General features: G+C 40.3%; 1 protein-coding gene across 2 annotated transcripts; it reads right to left on the bottom strand.

Moving 5' to 3' along the window:
- Positions 1–922: 922 nt before the first annotated feature.
- On the bottom strand, positions 923–18684 carry acy1 (aminoacylase 1). Of its 2 annotated transcripts, none has more exons than XM_084416807.1 (15): positions 18557–18684; positions 12210–12353; positions 10081–10145; positions 9896–10000; positions 9727–9821; positions 8286–8362; positions 7374–7463; positions 7048–7104; positions 6747–6820; positions 5544–5593; positions 5311–5455; positions 5168–5236; positions 2188–2267; positions 2039–2099; positions 923–1940 (listed from the first exon to the last, which is right to left on the bottom strand). In XM_084416807.1, the coding sequence occupies exons 2-15, from the start codon at positions 12337–12339 to the stop codon at positions 1776–1778; spliced, it is 1263 nt and encodes a 420-aa protein (XP_084272933.1). In that variant the 5' UTR covers positions 12340–12353; positions 18557–18684; the 3' UTR covers positions 923–1775. The 2 variants fall into 2 exon arrangements, with proteins under 2 accessions (XP_084272933.1, XP_084272934.1); XM_084416808.1 differs by having other exon boundaries at positions 18442–18639.
- Positions 18685–19807: the final 1123 nt, after the last annotated feature.

The raw sequence follows: 19807 nt of genomic DNA, 5'->3' as shown, positions 1-19807 counted from the left end.
TGACCCAAGATGTCCTTATAAACATAGAAGTCCGATTTCATGAGGAAAAGAAAGAAACCTTAAAAGAAAAAAATGGAGGAGTTGCAGAGATTCTCTGTTTTAAAATTCTACGTAATTTACATTTTTATTGTTTCTAATATAAGTTGACAAAACAAAACAAAGAAAAGGCACATTTTTTCCTGGTCAAACGCTCTCCTCCAGCACAGCATGCTGGGAAACCGCGTCTCACGGCGCCCCCTTTAGGCTGCATTTAGACACATGGGTCAGCACATACTATTTTAAAGCTTAGACTTAATTAACGTTCTTATCATCTTCAGATTTATATCATGATTGACTTGTTAATTTGTGTTAATGTTGGTTTCTCCTCACAAAAAGCTGTCCTACGTTATCACAGAAAAGACTTATAACTGTTTATAATTATGATATTACTGTTTTTTCAACTTCTGGACCTCCACCATCCCAGGGTTTGATTTTTATTAAAAACAAACAGATAAAACAGTTTTAATCTTGTGAATATCACATTAAAACTGTACTGGAAATGTTTAATCAAAAGTGTATTTGTGTACCGAGAGCATGTTTGAGATCAACCAGAGACGTGTGACGGGACATTGAACATATTTGTATTGCTTTGTGTTGTTTCCAATCAAGCTGTAATAAATCAAGTGTAAAAATACTATATAGCTATAGAACATATATTAAAATATATCAATCCATCCATCTAATAGTAGCCTTTGCCCATGATGAAATATGGAAACGATAAAAAGTTTAATGTAGGCAATTGTGGAAGACAATAATAATAATTGGCTAATAATAGTGCATTTGAAACCAAAATATTAATGTCATAATACCAATTCCAAAACACACTGGTTTAATATAATGCAATAATATAATACACACATAATAATGTCCGACAGAGTTGATATACGGTACCTCTTAACTTCTGTTTATTCAGGAGGGCAAAGTAGCACCAGTCAACCACAGAGATTCTGACTTCAAAAATCATAACCCATGAAACGTGACTCAGTATAATTGTGTATAATTATTATTGTGTGGCATCATAGTAATCGACGACCCACACACGGTTTCAGTATACATAACTATAAGATTGCATCCAAGTCATTTGTATTAAAAAATATAATGCATCTATGGCAAGCACAGCTATATGGTTCGAGTCTCTGAATTCATGTCCTTATTTCATTAGATGTACGAGACACAAACTGACTCACTTAAAGGAATAGTTCGCTTCAAAATGAAAACTCTTGTCATCATTTACTCTCCCTCAAGTCGTTCCAAACCTGTATGAGTTTCTTTCTTCTGCTGAACACAAAAGAAGATATTTTGAAGAATGTAACCAGGCAGTTGATGTACGAAAAACAAAATACAATGGAAGTCAATGGGGTCCAAAAACTGTTTGGTTACTGACATTCTTCAAAATATCTTCTTTTGTGTTCAGCAGAAGAAAGAAACTCACACAGGTTTGGACCGACATGAGGGAGAGTAAATGATGACAAGAGTTTTAATTTTAAAATGAACTGTTCCTTTAAGTGAGTTACATTTATACAATTTATGAATTAAAACAACTCTTAATAGCAGCTTCTAAATGTGCAGACAATTAAGACTTAAAATCATATCTAAGACATTAATGAGAGGAAGGAACTCCTGAGTTAATTAAAGAGAGTTCATTATATGGGATCAGCCCTGATCTTTGGTGTTACGGCGGCAGATGTGTTTGTCGATATGTGTGAAGCAGCTGTGTGTGTGTGTGTGTGTGTGATCTACACTTCTCCGCTCAGAGGAGCCACGCTGGCGAGGGCGGGCACCAAACGCTCGTACACCTGGACGCCCCGCAGAAACACCTGCTCGTTCAAGTACTCGTTGTGATCGTGAAGCAGGATGGGGGTGAGGTTCATCGGAGAGAAGCCGATGGCAGGAAGACCCACCTACAAAAACACACAATTCACAGTTGCACACATATTTAGGTATATTTTAGATTATGGGCCGGGTTCTTCGTGCTTGCAGACAGAAGTGAAACACTTACTTCCCTCATGAAGCGACTGTCTGTGGCAGCAGGGAAGATTTCCTTTTTCAGAGTCACGTTCCTGTCGGACAGAGACGGACAGAGTCACATACACATGTTCGACTAAAAACACATCACAACGCTCACAAGCGTCAGTGTGTCTCACTCACATGGCTGTGCAGGTGGAGCTGAAGGCGTGCCACCAGGGGTCGCTCTCCTCCGTCGACGTGAAGTTCTGATCCATGTGTTTCTGAAGAGAAGAAGAAAAAAACAACAGATATGAAACCAAATCATGTGGACAAACAGCTTTTTTCTTCATGCATATATACATACATACATTTACATTTACATACACATATATATATATATATATATACATATATATATATCAAAAATAGGGCTGTCGATTTGACGCGATAATTTAATTAATTAGTTATAAGAAAAAATAAGGTTGAAATGAACGCATTTAGACCTACATAGGTCCTCTAACATTTGATACAGTTGATTGGTGATGAACATGAAGCAGGACAACAGCTCACTGTGTGATGGAGCCTATAAAATTAAGTTATAATGCCCCTAAAATACAAGAAATCAGGGCAAAAATGACCCTGTATGAGTTTTTGTTTCATATTTATATCATAGTTAAGCAATATCACACGAGTAACAAGCGCAATATCACACAAGTGATGCTTTTGTCCCGAATAGCGCGAGTGCAAATGTGATATTGATTCTATACAACATTTCAATAAATAAAGAAGTTAATATTGTGTAATATTTTATAGACATAATATTGTCCGCTTTTGCTAAATTTTTCCAATGAAAATATGACGTATAAAGCCAGAGCAGAAGTGTTGTGCGTCTCCGAGCAACACAGCGGTGTTTCGTTTCTGAATGAATCCGGGTTGAGCGAATCAATCGGGTGAGCCAATGATTCAATGACTCGTTCATAAAGAGAGCCATTTACTTCATTACTGAATGAATCCGGGTTGAGCGAATCAATCGGGTGAGCCAATGATTCAATGACTCGTTCATAAAGAGAGCCATTTACTTCATTACTGAATGAATCCGGATTGAGCGAATCAATCGGGTGAGCCAATGATTCAATGACTCGTTCATAAAGAGAGCCATTTACTTCATTACTGAATGAATCCGGGTTGAGCGAATCAATCGGGTGAGCCAATGATTCAATGACTCGTTCATAAAGAGAGCCATTTACTTCATTACTGAATGAATCTGGATTGAGCGAATCAATCGGGTGAGCCAATGATTCAATGACTCGTTCATAAAGAGAGCCATTTACTTCATTACTGAATGAATCCGGGTTGAGCGAATCAATCGGGTGAGCCAATGATTCAATGACTCGTTCATAAAGAGAGCCATTTACTTCATTACTGAATGAATCAGCTGTTTGAATGAATAAATAAATGACTTACTAATTTAAACATATATCACCGCCATCTACTGACAGTTTTAGTTTCTTATTTGCAGTATCATTTCATTAAAAAATATATATATTTCATTTACCAAGCTACTTTTTGTGGTCTATCTGAGATTTCCCCAGTTAACACAATAATGACTTTAAATGATCTTTTGGAGGTAATTTCTCAGCCAAATTTGATGTGCGATAAATTTGCGATTAATTATATATATTATATGTAATTATAAAATATCTATATTTATCTAAATACATTAAATAAATGAATTATTTCAAACATGTCAAAATAATGAAAAATACAGTTTCATGGGCATTAAGAAATATTTATGGCCACAACTTCTCAAATCACCAATCAAACCATCGTGCTTATATTACTATTTCAACTTTTGACAAGGCTTTGTCAAGCCAACATTTGAAGTGTCTTCACTTGCGTTTGCATTTGATGAGATATTTGTGTTCACTGATTTTTTTTAATGCAAGTTTATGTAATAACATCATTCCGGCTAATGTCAAAGGTAAATTATCCAACGGTTCTACGATACGGTTACATGACAACCATGGGCCCTATCTTGCACCCAGCGCAACTGACTTTGTACACCGACGCATGTATCATTCCTATTTTGCACCCGACGCACAGCGGACTTTTCCTGGTGCTATTTTGCAGTTTCAGAAAACAATTCCGCCACAAACCAGAAGAAACCAAGTCTAAAGTCAGTGGCGTGTTCAGATGCTATTTTAAGGGCGCATGCTTGGCCATAATGTAGCGTGAGCACAACACACACACACTTTGATTCTCTCATCTACACAGAAGCAGCAGTTTTCATTTTTGCAAATCATACATTATTACAAGGAAAAATATTCCACACGAGGGAAATCATTGTGGTGTCCATGAAGATGTGAAAAAATAGGCATAAATCTAGCTTACACATTTACCCAAATGATCATACGCCTGTTTAACCGAAGCTAATTTGGGTGGGTTTCTCCATCCCCAATGTCACTTCTCTGTGTTTTACGTCCCTGACGAGAACGTCAGTCTCCTCGGCTGTGAACCGCTCCTGGCGTGCGTCTGGCAAATCCGCCGTTATAATAGCCATGGAACAAGCGCGCCTGCTCTTAAAGGGAATGTGAGATGACGCTCTGATTGGTTTATTTCACGTTACGCCCAAACCACACCTATGAATAATGAAGCTACTTCAGACCAGCACATTTCGAGACCCGCCCACAAAGTTACTTGCGTTTGATACTTGCGTTTCAGATCGTTAAAATAGGGCCCCATGTAATAAAAACTGAAACGTTTTTCCTTTGAGTTTTTCGCGCACAGACGACAACATTGTCAAAGCGATCCCCGTTCACACGGATCCGTGAAAACGACTAAAAACGCAGTATTATTCATGCCAGCCCAGTAGGTGGCGACTTCACTTTGTAAAGAAACACAATAGACTGAACACGTAATACACATGCGCATGAAGCCACCGTATTCACAAAATCTAGTTTGTGTAGTCTACAAAGAAACGATAAAACGGTATCGTTTTCAAAAACTTGAGACGCACTTTTTCAGGCCCTCAAAACGCAGTTGTCGGGTAAATAAACAGCAAAAACGCATACAAAGTTTTGCGTTTTTTTTAGTTGAAAAAGTGTCGCCCTCTTAGTCTCCTGGCGGACACATGAAAGGCCAGTTGAATCTGTTTCATGTTGTGTGTAGAAATAAATCAGACCTGTGCAAAATCATACGTGACGTCTTCCCCAGCTTCTCGGCACCAGGCTTTTATCTTCTCTTCAAACTCCTGCAGAATGAGCAGAACCACGAGTGACAATCAGTTCAAAGCAAATCAACTTATGCACCGGTCCAGATACACACCGGCAGGTTCACGGTGGGCGGGATCCTCAAGTCAAAGCTCACGTCCATCTCTGCAGGAACCACGTTATAAGCCACGCCCCCTTTCACCATGGTCATGTTGATGGTGGTGACGTCACCCAGAGTGAAGCACTCGCTGGTGTCCAGCCTGCAAATCACACAGACGGGTGTATTTCCACATTTACCAGCTCTCCTGTAAGCATCTGCTGAAAAGTCAACCTGTGAATAAAGCTCACCGCTGCTTCTCTTTCTCTCTGAACTCCAGGAAGGAGTTAATAACTCGCCGCTGTGACACAGCAGAGACACATCCATCACAAACAGGAACAAACTTCATGATTTTAGCTCATTTGTGTAGTTTCTCACAATTTTAAACAACTTTATGCCTTTCATTCGTTCATAAATCCTGGAGATTTCTTAAAAGTGAAGATATTTTGTGTAGTTTCTCAGTTCTGAACATGAAAACTGCATCCGCAACTATTACACATCCTGAACGTGTTGTTTAAAGTAGTTTTAGACAGAACATAAAATTACATTTGTTTCCAATATTCAACACCCATTTGAAACAGATATCACTTATTTTATGCTTATTGATGCTGAAAATCTTCATTTTACTGTGTTTATGAGTTTGTTTACACCACTGTTGAAAAGTTTGGGGTCTGTAAAGGTCCGTTCACATCAACTATAACGATGAGCCCTTAAAATCTGAAAGTGATTCTGAATATATGGTTCCTCTATATAGTTATTGTTATAGCTGTGATGTGAACATCTTTATCGTTATCAGTATAGCTATCATTCTTGGTGTGAACGGGCCTTAAGATTTTAAAATCTGCAAAAATGCAGTAAGAACAGTAATACTGCGAAATATTATTACAATTTAAAACGGCTGTTTTCTATGTGAATATATAGTAAAGTGTAATTTATTCCTGTGATCAAAGCTGAGCATCATTACTGCAGTCTTCAGTGTCACATGATCCTTCAGAAATCATTCTAATATGATGATTTGCTGTTCAAGAAACATTTATTATTATTATCAATGTTGAAAACAGTTGAGCTGCTTCATATTTTTGAGGAAACTTTTGTAACAAAGTTTTTCCAACTTAAAACATCCTTGCTGAATAAAAGTATTAATTTCTTTCAAGAAAAATCTTACTGACCCCAAACTTGAAAAATAGTTTATATTTTTATATGAATATATATATATATATATGAAAAGAAAAAATATATATAAAAAGAAAAAAACTTTTTAAATCATAGTATATATATATATACACACACATTTATATACTATCATTCAAAAGTTTTTTTCTTTTCTTTTTTTCATTCTTCTTAAAAAGAAATAGAGAAAATTGATGATTGGCATTTTTCTTGTTAATCACATTCACATGCACTGCAACTAGAGCCTCCGGTGTTTGGTCACATGACACTCTGAACACACTCACTAGTTTCTCTGCTGCTGTGTTCTCCACAAACCTGGAGCCGTGACCTGGACTTCCTGGACAGCGAACTGTGATCCCTGCAGCACAGAGCGCATGTTTACTGACACACACACACACGCACACGCACACGCTCACACACACACACACACACACACACACACACACACACACACACACACACACACACACACACACACACACACACACACACACACACACACACACACACACACACACACACTCACACACACTCACACACACTCACACTCACACACACACACACACACACACACACGATACTCACACCAGGGGTTTCTCTCTCCATAGAAGACGGTATAAGCACTGGTTGGGTTTGCCAAACCTGTGAACAAATCAGACAGGCAGAAAGTCTCCTTAATGTTGGTGCGTTCTTGTTTAAATGTAGTGTATACAGTGAACTGTATGCAGACTGAATTGCACACACTGGTACAGTTGTGTGTTTGAATGCACTGTCGTCACTGTTTCTGCAGATGAGCATGAGGTTGTGTCAGAACTAAAACAGTGTAACTGTACATAACTAACTCACCCCTCGCTATCTACATGTCAGAGTGACTACAGGAGCTAGAAGACTGAATCCACAGCACTGTTTACCTTCATCAAGGGCAAAACCGATGTTCAACTCCTCAAATTCAGGCTGCTTCACAAACGTCTCCATTCCCTTGTGACCGCCGACCTCCTCGTCTATTGAGAACATGTGAAAAACACCACGGGTTTGTAGGGAAAGTGGCTTCAAAACGTTTTCTCAGTCAGGACAGTTGCCATGTTTAAAGGAACACGCAGACCTTTTGGGACTTTATCTTATTCACCGTATCCCCCAGAGTTAGATAAGTCCATACATACCCTTCTCATTTCCGTGCGTGCCCTAACTCTGTCTGACGCACCCGCCGCTAGCCTAGCTTAGCACAAAGACTGGAGGTAAATGGCTCCAGCTAGCATACTGCTCCCAATAAGTGTATAGTTCCCAGTATGTATACGGTTAGAAGATGTCTGTGTCTCATGTGACCTTGTTATTTTGTACACGCTGTGACTATACAAATCACAACATGTAAATATTAATCACTTATTGGGAGCAGTATGCTAGCTGGAGCCATTTACCTCCAGTCTTTGTGCTAAGCTAGGCTAGCGGTGGGTGCGTCAGACAGAGTTACGGCACGCACGGAGATGAGAAGGGTATGTATGGACTCATCTAACTCTGGGGGATACGGTGAATAAGCTAAAGTCCCAAAACGTCGGCGTGTTCCTTTAATGAAAATGAGTATGTGAGGGATAAACACACATTCTGGTAGATAAGATTGTGTTGTTGTGTGTTTTGGAGTCGATCAGCCAATGAGGAATTGGTATTACATACATATGCACTATTAAACAATAAAGGTTTTTTATTGGCATCTTTGGTTCCATGAAGGAAATATGATAATAAAATCGTATTTAGCACCAGTGTGTATAATTAAAAAGTGGCGTTAGTTTGATCACTCAGTTTGTCAGAGCACGTCGGTGAGGTCTGACCTGGGACAAACGTTAAATGGATAGTGCGGGAAAACCTCTTCCCAGATGCCTTCAGTCTGCGAATCGCTTCAATGTACCTGAGGGCAGAATCAGGACACAATCAACTCTATATGCAAATTACAGAACAAATTAATATTCTTTTCAAACATTGCTTGGTCTTATCTAATTAAAACACAGCAGATGATCAAATGTTTCTGACTAAGCTAAGCTTTTAAGCTAATCGGGCGTCAGATTTGGCACAGACCTTCACACAGTTCACACTCTCAGCAGGCTTTGTTTTTCTAAGTGATTGGTCGGATTTGCAGATATAAACGCCACTGATTTACACTGACAGAATGTTCTCGCTCCATCTCAGATCGGTCACGATTTCAACCAAAGCGAATCGATCTGTCCGTCTTTCCGTCTAAACGTACGCTCATATTTATCGGTGTTTTGCACAATTTCAAGGGCGATGATCGGGAATCGATACAGGTTAAGCTGGTCATGTGAATTCGGTTTGGTGTGAAAGTGACTTCAGTGTGAGTTGTGCTTCAACTATTGACAACAGACCATTTTTGCAGAGGAAATTTCACTACTGTGACCACAACTCTTGAAGCTGTATCGACCAAAGACAGAAGTCAAAGAAGATAGAGAGAAATATGGCCTGTACAATCTTCAAATGCTTTTACACTATCCTAAACTTTCAGACAACGCTTGTAAGAAATGTTTAAGTGGCCTTATTACACAGCTCTGGGGAATACTTGATTCTGATTGGTCAATCGCGCCATCCAGCGACATGTTATTCCCAGATAACAACCGCAGGAAGTTTTTTCGTGGAAGTTTTGCACTTGGTGAGCTAATAAAATATTAAAACGCAGTCGAATCAATATTTTGTGTACAGTTAAACGCAGCTGCTGCCATTTTGGTGACTATTGTTCTGTACGCTGTTGGATTATAAGATACAAACAGGTATGATTTTAAAACTGTTTCATCTGAAATTAATATCTCTAATCTCCATAATTATTCATGTGGCTCCGCTTCGCTTTGGGGTCCTCATCACCCTGTCGGGGGGTTTATTCTGAGATAACAACCGGCTGGATGTGCATTATCCCGTTATCAAAGTCTTGATTTTGTTTTTGGGCTCTACTAGAACAGGTTTTCCTGTTGATTATTTTCCTCATATTCTCCATTGTTGCGGCTCCTCTCTTCCCAGTCTGTCAGTAACGCTCTGTTTAGTTCCTGTCGCTATGAAGCCCCTCCTCCTGAAAAGCACACTGTGTTCTGATTGGTCGGCTGGATCAGTGCGTTGTGATTGGTCAAGTGCTTCGAAATGTCCCGCCCCTTACCATAACCACCAGTTTCAACACACTACTAACTAACTCAACCAGGCCCCGCCCCTTTATTCTGCGTATTAATGATTAAAATGAGGACTATTGTGACGTTAAGTTGGTTTCAAACTCACTGTATCGTGACACTTTTCATATCCTGAGACCCTCTGCCATAGATGTTGCCCTCCGCATCTTTCACGGCAGCAAACGGATCATGTTTCCAGTGTTCCTGAAGCACAGACACACAGTGCATGAGTGAGATGGTCTGATGCGTGTGCTGATGGATGTGTGTTACGGCCGTACCTCATACACAGGGACAACATCAGTGTGTGAGTTCAGCACCACAGACTTCAGCTCGGGCCTGGTGCCGACCCACGTGATGATGGCCACGACCCGACCGGGACACACCTGAGAGTCAGAGAGGTGTGCATGATGAAGGAAGTTACACAGATCCAGCGGGAGGATATCAGTATCACATAGATCATTACCTCCACCCTCTTCATGGGTAACCCGAGCTCGTCCGCCACCCGCTCCAGGAATCTTAAAGCACCATCTGACAATGATCCATGGACATGGTAAAGATTTACTTCACAGCTCACTTTCACATGATTCTCATTTGTGATCATAACCAAAGGTTGTGCTTCATTTAATCATTATCCATCACATTCAGAGACTTAACTTATTATCATCTTCTATTTACATTCGACAGTAAAATATTGCACCACTTGACGAACAAAAAAGTCTTGGATTTTTCTCATGCTGTGAAAAACACATTACGGTACGGTCATATTTACGGTGGTTCTGCGGATATTTGTGGGTGAAATCCAGTCATTTCAAAAGGAATTGTCACGTCAGGACCGGTTAAAGTTGGTTGAGTAAATGGGCACCAAATTACTTGGTAACACTTTAGTTTAGGGTCCAATTCTCACTCTTAACTAGTTGCTTATTATCATGCATATTACTAGGGATATTGGCTGTTTATTAGTACTTACTAAGCACATATTAATGCCTTATTCTGCATGATCATATTCTACATCCCTTAATCCACCCGATACCTAAACTTAACAACTACCTTACTGACTATTACTATTAATAAGCAGTAATTAGACATTTATTGAGGGAAAAGTCATAGTTAATAGTTAGTAAATAGTGAAAATTGTCAAATTTAGTCCAAATGTAACTACGTAAAAACAAAATATTTACAAAAGTCGCAGTAGCTGGAATTAAATAGCACAATAAAACACAAATCACACTTTATTTTAAGGTGATGTTGTTACAGTTTAATTACACAAGTACTGAGTAATATTCATTAACTACATGTACAAAAATAGTTTAAATTGGTCATTTTGCTGATCAAAAAGAGTTTTAAGGGATACAATTATTGGCTACAGACGGACTTTAAATGATTAATATGTTATAAATATACGTTATATTTCATCTGGCAAAACGCGGGGATTTGTTGCTCATGTCCAAACCCGTGTGCCTTTCTTTCTTCTGTAGAACATAAGAGTTTTCTTTGGGTTTTTCATCCATACAATGGAAGTCAATGGGTACCAAATCTGCTTGGTCACCAACATAGTTCAATATCTACAACATTGTTTGAATGTCTTCTTTTGTGTTCCATAGAGGGAAAAACAATACAGGTTTGGAATGACTTTAGAAAGATGACATTCTTTCATTATTTGCTGAACTTTCCCTTTAAGACTCTTCTGTGTTTCAGCATAACAAACAATTTCGGTTAAGGCGAGACACTACAGGTGAATAGGGTAAAAATTTTAACTAGCAGATATCACCATGAAACTTTCCCAGTTGATTACCTACATTAAGATGAGAAAAAAATGTATTACAAGTTTTCTGTAATTTAATGTTTAAATATGCAAATTAGGCAATATCTAATTAAATATGCGCTAATTTGCATATTTAGAAAATACTGTCAATAGCCTTAAAAAAATTATTTTCGCCATGTTTTTTGGAATAAAATGTTATATAAATCAGGCTAGGAATAATATATTTACAAATCCCTCGGTAAATGTCTTCATAATATAATTAGGTCCAAGTCTGGAAAGTTTGGTGTATATAGGTGCTACTGAAGTGGAGATTTCGGACTTGGAGTATGAGAGAAAAGTCATTTTGAGAAAACGGGCTTTAAAGATTTATCATCAGCCAATGAGATTGCGCATTCAGGCCAAAGTGTAGTAAAATAAAGACCTAAATGTGTATTTCGGACTTTTTTTCACCACAAGTCTGAAAGAAGACATGTTATTGAAGACAAATATCCAAAAATCTCTAAATTGACCAGTAAAAAAAAAACGATGTTTTTGCCTGCCGTGTCTCGCCTTAAGCAGTGAATACTAGTTTATATATATTCAGCACTTTGAGACCGAGTTCAGAGATCAACTAATGCACTTTGGATGGATGTCATTTAGTAATGCGTTACAACACCTCTCAAGGCAAAGCGGCCTGTCTTAAAGCTAGTCATGTGCCAACCTATACAACATTTCTAGGGTCAGCACAATTGCTGGGCAAAGGTTAACTGTAGTCATAAACCTAGATGGTGAAGCACTACTAATCTCCGGTTTATTTGTAGGAGAAAGTGAGAAGGTCTGTGCTCAGGTACCGTAGTCGGGCTCGGGGTGGACGGTCCTCAGCCGCAGGTACTCTCTGAACAGGGTCACTGAAGGGTCTTCTGTCCCGGGCCCGTCCCGGACTCCTCCGCCTCCATTCGGTCCATCTTTATCAGGCAACATCCCGCTCCACTGGGCTAAAGGACCAGACCGCTTGTTATTAACATTTACACACATGTTCAGGTCATATTTCACCGCAGAAATCAAAGTACTGAAAGAAAATGAAGCCTGTCGAAGGGCCGTTTTTCTAACATTATATTCATGATTCATGAAAAAGTAATGAATAAAAATGTTGGGGTCAGTTAGTTTTGTTTGTGTGATTAAAATTAATACTTATATTTAGCAAAGATGCATTAAATTGACCAAAAGGTGCAGTAAAGTGATTTATAACGTAAGCTAACTAAATATTTCTATTTCAAATAAATTTCTATTTCTGAAAAAAAGTATCAGTTTCCACAAAAATATATATCTTAAATCTTCTTAAATCTTCTTAAATATACGGTTTAAATAACTTTTTACTATTTTTAATTGTAATAATATTTCTCAAAATTACAGTTTTTACTGTTTTTGATGAAATAAATGCGGCAATATTTTAAAAACATAAAAAAATCTTACCAACCTCAAAGTTTTGAACGAGTGAACATTACTTATTACACTATATTAAATTAAATGTATTATAATACAAATTCTCATGTTCACAATGCTTTTGGATTTAGGTGTAATTCTTCCCATTATTCTCAAAGGCGATTCATTAGATTCCCGTTACTGTAATGAAATTTGGGATGCACCGATATGAACATTTTGGCCGATACCCGATAATTCTTAATATTTGAAAGCCGATAACCGATATATTGCCCGATAAATCAAAATTTTTATATCATTTTTTGAGAGATTGATTACAAAAACAAAAAAGTCTCACCATTAAAATCCATGACCCAAGCACACAATTATATATAATATCTCATTATAATTTTATGTAGCCTATATGACAGCACGTTGCACAGTATTTTCTTTTTTAAAGTGATTTCAATAAAATTTCAAGCAATTCAAAATCATCATGTTGAACATTGCACATCTGAAGTGTCTTTAACTGGAGAGTCTTTAATATATCGGCTAAATTTTCTTATCGGTCTGATAATGATAACATTAAAAATGAACATATATCGGCCGATACCAATTTGGTGGCCGATATATCATGCATCCCTAAATGAAATTAAAATCAACACAAATATTACCTTCAATAAATCATTCACACTTTAAGCGGACCTATTATGCCCCTTTTTACAAGATTTAATATAAGTTTCAGGTTCCCCAAAATGTGTCTGTTTAAGTTTCCTTTATTATACCATGTTGTAAATGTCATTTTTGAGTGGAAGGAAAAACACGCTGTTTTCGTGCATGTATCTTTAAATGCAAATGAGTTGCTGCTCCCCGCCCCTTTTCCAGAAGAGGGCGGGGCCTTTACAGCTCGTGCCTCGGATACTCTACCAAAAACTGTTTTATTTTGATAATTATCTCGGTAACACTTTACAAGAAGGTTCATAAGTTAACATTAGTTAGCATGAACTAATAAGGAACTGCACTTATACAGCATTTATTAATCTTTGGTAATGTTAATTTCAACATTTACTAATACTTTATTAAAATCTTGTTAACATTAGTTAATGCACTGTGAACTAACATGAACAAACAATGAACAGCTGTATTTTTTATAAACTAACGTTAACAAAGATTAACAAATACAGTAACAAGTGTATTGCTCATGGTTGTCACACAACGAAAGAGAACAGACAAGTGATCGTGTAAACAAAGTTTATTAATAGGATACAGGGAACAAACACTGGTCGATGGAAGGGTGGATGTGAAGTTCAAGCAGTTGCACTGTGACTTAGCTGGGTGGAATATGATGATCACAGGTGGTTGAAGGATGGTGCAGGCTGAACACACACAACGGCTCAGATCAGACGACAGAAGACTGAAGACTGAAGACGGGCATCCGAAGACGGGTAAGTTAGGCTGGTATCAGGCTGGTAACGGGAGTTGTAGCAAGAGATGAGTCTGTACGTGGTAAGACGAGACCAGAAAATGGTGTGCAGGTTGTGTGTGGTATATATAGTGCAGGTTGATGAGGAGGTGCAGGTGCGTTGAATCAGTAGTCCTGGGAGAGTGAACGAGTGGGCGGAGCGTGCTGATCTGGCGACGATGGGCTGATAGATGGTTGTGTCACCGTGACAGTAACCCCTCCTCCATGGGCGGCTCCTGACATCCGGAATGTGCGACGACGGGGTCTCCCTCTGCCTCTGGGAGCTGGACGATTCGAGTGCTATGAATGGAATTGGGTGAGAAGGGATGGATCTAGTACATCATCGCGAGCAACCCAGGATCGTTCTTCCAGCCCATAGCCTTCCCAGTCTATGAGGTACTCGAGCTTGTTATCCCGTCGCCACGAATCGATGATGGCACGGACCTGGTAGATGACCTCTTCATCAGCCAATTTAGGAGGAGGAGGTTCCTCATCGCCACCAGATCCTGTGAGGGGAGAAGACAAAGGTTCAGTGAAGGGTTTGAGGAGTGACACATGAAATGATGGTGAACTTTTGTAGGTGGGTGGTAGGTTCAGCCTGTATGTGACCTCGTTGAGCTGCCTCTGCACCGTAAATGGACCTCAAAACGGGGACTCAGCTTACGGCAGGGCAGGCAGAGATGGATGTCCCTTGTCGAGAGCCATACCTTCTGGCCAGGCTGGTACTGCGGGGTCACGGTTCTGCGGGCGTCGGCATTTCTCTTGTGTCTCCGCACTGCCCATTGGAGATGCACGTGTGCTGAGTCCCACACCCTCTCGCTCTGCTGGAACCAATGGTTGACAGCTGGAACCTCAGACAGCTCGCCTGACCAGGGGAATAACGGAGGTCTCAAATGCAGTAGGCAGGCCCTTTTCAGAGGGATCAACTTGCAAGCCTTCGAGAAACGGTCAACAGTCGCAATGACGTAAGAGCGAGAGGGTGTGTTGACTACCTGGGTGTCCAGAGCCCGGAGAAGTCCATGAGGGGCTGACGAAGGGATGGTGGAACATAACGAAGCCCCTCAGGACCTCCCGGCGGAGCAAGTTCGGAGCGGGTAGCTTGTGAGATTTGATCGTCAATGGACCACTGGATAGAGCTTATGATCATGGCTGGAGGGAGAATAGGTTCTGGATCCAACGGTTCAGGATCTGACTGGTGAAGGCAAGATAGAGCATCCGCTCTACCATTTCGATTGCCCGGACGGTACGTTATGGTGAAGTCAAACCAGGTGAAGAAGAGGGTCCCATCTAGCTTCGCGCAGATACTCAAGGTTCCGATGACCGGTTATTACCTCAAACCGGTGACTTGCTCCCTCCAGCCAGTGTCTCCATTCTTCCAGTGCCAGCTTGATGGCAAGGACTCGTGATTGCCGATGTCGTAATTTTGCTCCGCCGGGGATTGCTTTTTGGAAAAGGCGGCACATGGATGGAGGCGTGGAGGATCGCCCTGCCGCTGCGATAGTACCGCTCCGACCCCAGTGGCAGAGGCCGTCTTCCATTCGTCACCTCGACGAATGCGGATAAGGTTATATGCACTCCTCAGGTCTAGCTTTGAGAAGACACGAGCTCCACGTAGTTGTTCCAGGGCTGCCGGGACCAGAGGAAGGGGATAGCTGTATTTAACTGTTTGGGAGTTCAGATGACGGACGGTACTCGATGCACGGCTGCAAGCTCGGCCGGGGCTGGACGGGAGTGGTAGATGGTTTGTGGACAACAGACAGACAGTTGGCATGACAGGAATCACCTCACTTGAGGATTTTACCAGTGTTCAAGTTAACTTGTGAATGATGTTGAGACATCCAGAGGCGTCCCAGGATGATTTCAGCAGTGGAACCTTCCAGCACCATGAACATGATCTTCTCTTCATGCAGGCAGCCAATGCGGAGCGTCAAGGTGGGGGAGAAGTGGTTGATGCGACCACGGCCCAGCGGCTTTCCTTGGATGGTTAATCCCTGGGAGCAACGTTTCCTCTTGACGCTGAGTTTCTGGAGAAGTTGGTGGGAGATGAAGTTCCCCGCTGAGCCGGAGTCGATGAGGGCTTGCGCTGGAAGACAGAGGCGTGGAGTTATAATATGTACAGTAGTATGGGTTAACGGAGCGATTTTGGAAGGAAGTTGAAGAGTACTCATCGTCGGGCGTAGTGGTCGAACTGGACAGGTGGTGAGGATGTGACCTTCTCCCCCACAATACAGGCACAGCTGATTAAGTATTCTTCTTTGACGCTCCGCATGAATGAGATGATAAGTGTAGATCTGCATGGGTTCAGGATGCGAGACAGGTTGTGATGGAGGGCAGGCTGATAATCGTTGGGAGACACGTCACGGATGGCCTCCTGAATGAAGTTCTCCAACCCCATCGAGTCGTCATACACAACCATGAGTAGGCGAATTTCAATGTTGAGTCCTTGGCGAAAGGCTGTCAGAAGGGTGATCTCACCCCAACCACGAGGTGGCCAGAGTGCCGAACTGAAGCGCGTAAGTGCTCACTGACAACTTTCCTTGGCGCAGGTTAGAAAGCTGATCATGGATGGAGAACTCAGAGGCAGTTTAGCCGAAAACTTCCTTGAAGTGGTCGATGAAGGCGGTGAGTGAAGAGGTGATCTGCGCGTTGGATTGCCACAGGGATTGCGCCCACTGAAGCGCAGGACCGGACAGAAGAGATGTGACAAACGCCACGCGAGCGCGATCATTAGTGAACTGATGAGATTGCATTTCAAAATATAGGAAGTGACTGGCGAACTGCTTGAAAAAAGTCTTGTTTCGGATCTTGAACAAACACTGGGGTTTGTTGAACTCTGCATCGTTGGTGGTCTGGTCTTCTGTCACACAACTGAAGAGAACAGACATGTGATCGTATAAACAAAGTTTATTAATAGGATACAGGGAACAAATGATGAGGAGGTGCAGGTGCGTTGAATCAGTAGTCCGGGGAGAGTGAACTACGAGTGGGCGGAGCGTGCTGATCTGGTGACGATGGGCTGATAGATGGTTGTGTCACCGTGACAATGGTTAGTTCATGTTAGTTAATACATTAACTAATGAACCTTATTGTAAAGTGTTACCATTATCTCTATAATGCCCACGCTCATGTGACATTGCAGTTCTTCAGAAAGCTGGATGTCAGACGGAGCGTCCCGTGAGTATTAAACTAAGTTCTCTTTCACGTCTTATTGCGCTTAAACTGTCAAATGCACACAAGGTTATGTCAAAAACACACACATCTCACATAAACACAGACTTTAATGTCTGTGAACGTAAACAGCAAGTAAAGCAATTGCACGTGTATATTAGATCCGTGTATTAAAATAATAACAGCGTCATACACTGCTAAATATGCTGTTAATATGAACCAAATAACAAAAGAAAAACAGAAAATCACTCACTGTTCCTTGACTGAATAACTTCAGCAGCTTTAATAAGAATACATTTCTTACTTGAATACTGCTGTGAAATGAGATAAACATGGTGGACTGTGTACAGCTCACTGAGGGCGGGGTCTATGCTAATCCGTCAGCAGTCGTGGGCGGGGCCTGTACAACGTGACGTCACAAAAGCTACAATCTGCAAACAGCTTGTTCTGAGACGCTGCTTATGATTTATTGGGATTAAAAAGAGGATTGGGTTGATTTTTACTATTATAGGGTTGTTGTGTAAAAGTAAATTTGGCAAATTTTGGGGGATCTTAAAAAGACTCATTTTGTTTAAGCAAAATATAATTATATTCCGTTTTGGGGTTAAATAGGACGCAGACATGCTCTTGACAGGTTTTATGAGATTCACTCAGCTTCCCTATTTGCACCACACATTTTACACAGGTTCAGATATTCATGTGTACACTCAATACAAATACTAATTAAGCAGATGTTTTTTATTCAAACTGTCGCACTGGTTACTTCTGGTTAGTTCTCAAGTGTTGGCTTTACACCAGCCATAAACACATTCACAATTCATTTAGATTCAAAAGCATGTTTCGCCTTGATAACGACGTTGTTGAGACATAACTCTCTTCTGTAAACTAATACAGTAAACACAAGTGTCAGAACAAGAGAGCAGCAAAAGAGCCCTATTATTTTAGCACTGCGCAACAAACGCAGCCTGTTTCAAATCAGTACGCATTTCTATTGACTGTCGTGTGTTTAATAATAAACCTATACATCGACTCACCTGCTTTAGCTCGAGCTCGCAGTTGATTTGTGTCTTAATCAGTGAAGAACAGCTTCACAGAGACTGTCTTCTTCCGTAACAGATAAGTTATATCCGAAGGTAACTTCTGACTTACCTTTACTCCAGGGTCCTCGGCTGAACAACTCGGGTCTTTACTTGTTATTTTACTCGATCATGACAAATAACAGGCTCAGAGTCCAGCGTGATGACGTCGTAACATACGTTACGTTGCTGTATGAACGCGCACGCGCACGTTGCAGGCTGGCGTTTTGGTGTTCAGCAGATGTACAGTAATGTTTGTCTTTCTGATCAAAATGAAATTCCCATGAATTCAAAAACTTATTATAGAGAGTCCTGATAAAACACCAAGCTCAGAGATAAATCACAACAACTTCCCCTTTGAACCACACAATATTTTAAGGGTTTTGTTATACAATTACTCTGCTTGCAAGTTGCAAATTACCCATTGTTCTTTCTATTGAAAGTTTGATTATGTTATGAAAAAAAATCACAAATTTGTTTCATAGGTTAGATCAGTGATTTTGGACCACAGCACTGCACAGCCTTGTATGTCTCCTTTATTTAACACACTTTCGACTATCAGCTTGTTATAATAAGTAATAATAATAATTATATTCTATACGAGCTCATGAACTGATCTGTGTGTTCTTGAGTAGAGTTGAGCGAAAACCACAAGAGTTTTTGCGCATAATTCGCAGTTACTTCCCTGAATGAATCAGCGTGTTTGAACGAATCGGTTCAGTGAATGATTCGGACTCGCTCATAAACACGGTCATCTGCCGCCACCTTCTGGTGCAACAACGATCACGTGACCTACAGAGAAAATGTCCACCACTACGCAGACAGCTGCAGACTTATCCCGATATGATACTAGTTTCTTTTCTCGTCGCTTTACGTGATTGTTACTTATTTAAATAATTGTTAGATAAATAACTATGGATCTTCCTTATCGAGTTAAAGACACAGAGAGTGACACTGATATCAGGGACCAAGAATGACGCACTGCACAGAAGTGTTAGTTCACTCAAAGTCAAATCTATACTGAAAGCCTACACTACAGCTTATACCTGCGTATGTGCGTACGAGAAAAGGTGTGAATGAACCACAACCTTGATATAGATGAAGTGTGACAAAAACAATTATACAGAAGAAGAGCTTATGCAAAGCATCATGCGATGCACTCATACACAGTGTACAATATGAGCAAACACTTCTTTTCTTTTAACAATAATGTTACTACGTATTGCTGCAGCAGATTTCTGTGCTGCGCATATTAACTGATTACCTAAGTGCATAAGTGATTAGCCTAACAAAGAAATAGACAGGTTATATTTGTAAAACGAAT

This window comes from Rutilus rutilus (genome assembly GCF_951802725.1).
Source record: "Rutilus rutilus genome assembly, chromosome: 8".
NCBI classification, from domain to species: domain Eukaryota; kingdom Metazoa; phylum Chordata; class Actinopteri; order Cypriniformes; family Leuciscidae; genus Rutilus; species Rutilus rutilus.
This window is presented reverse-complemented; position numbering and strand designations above follow the sequence as displayed.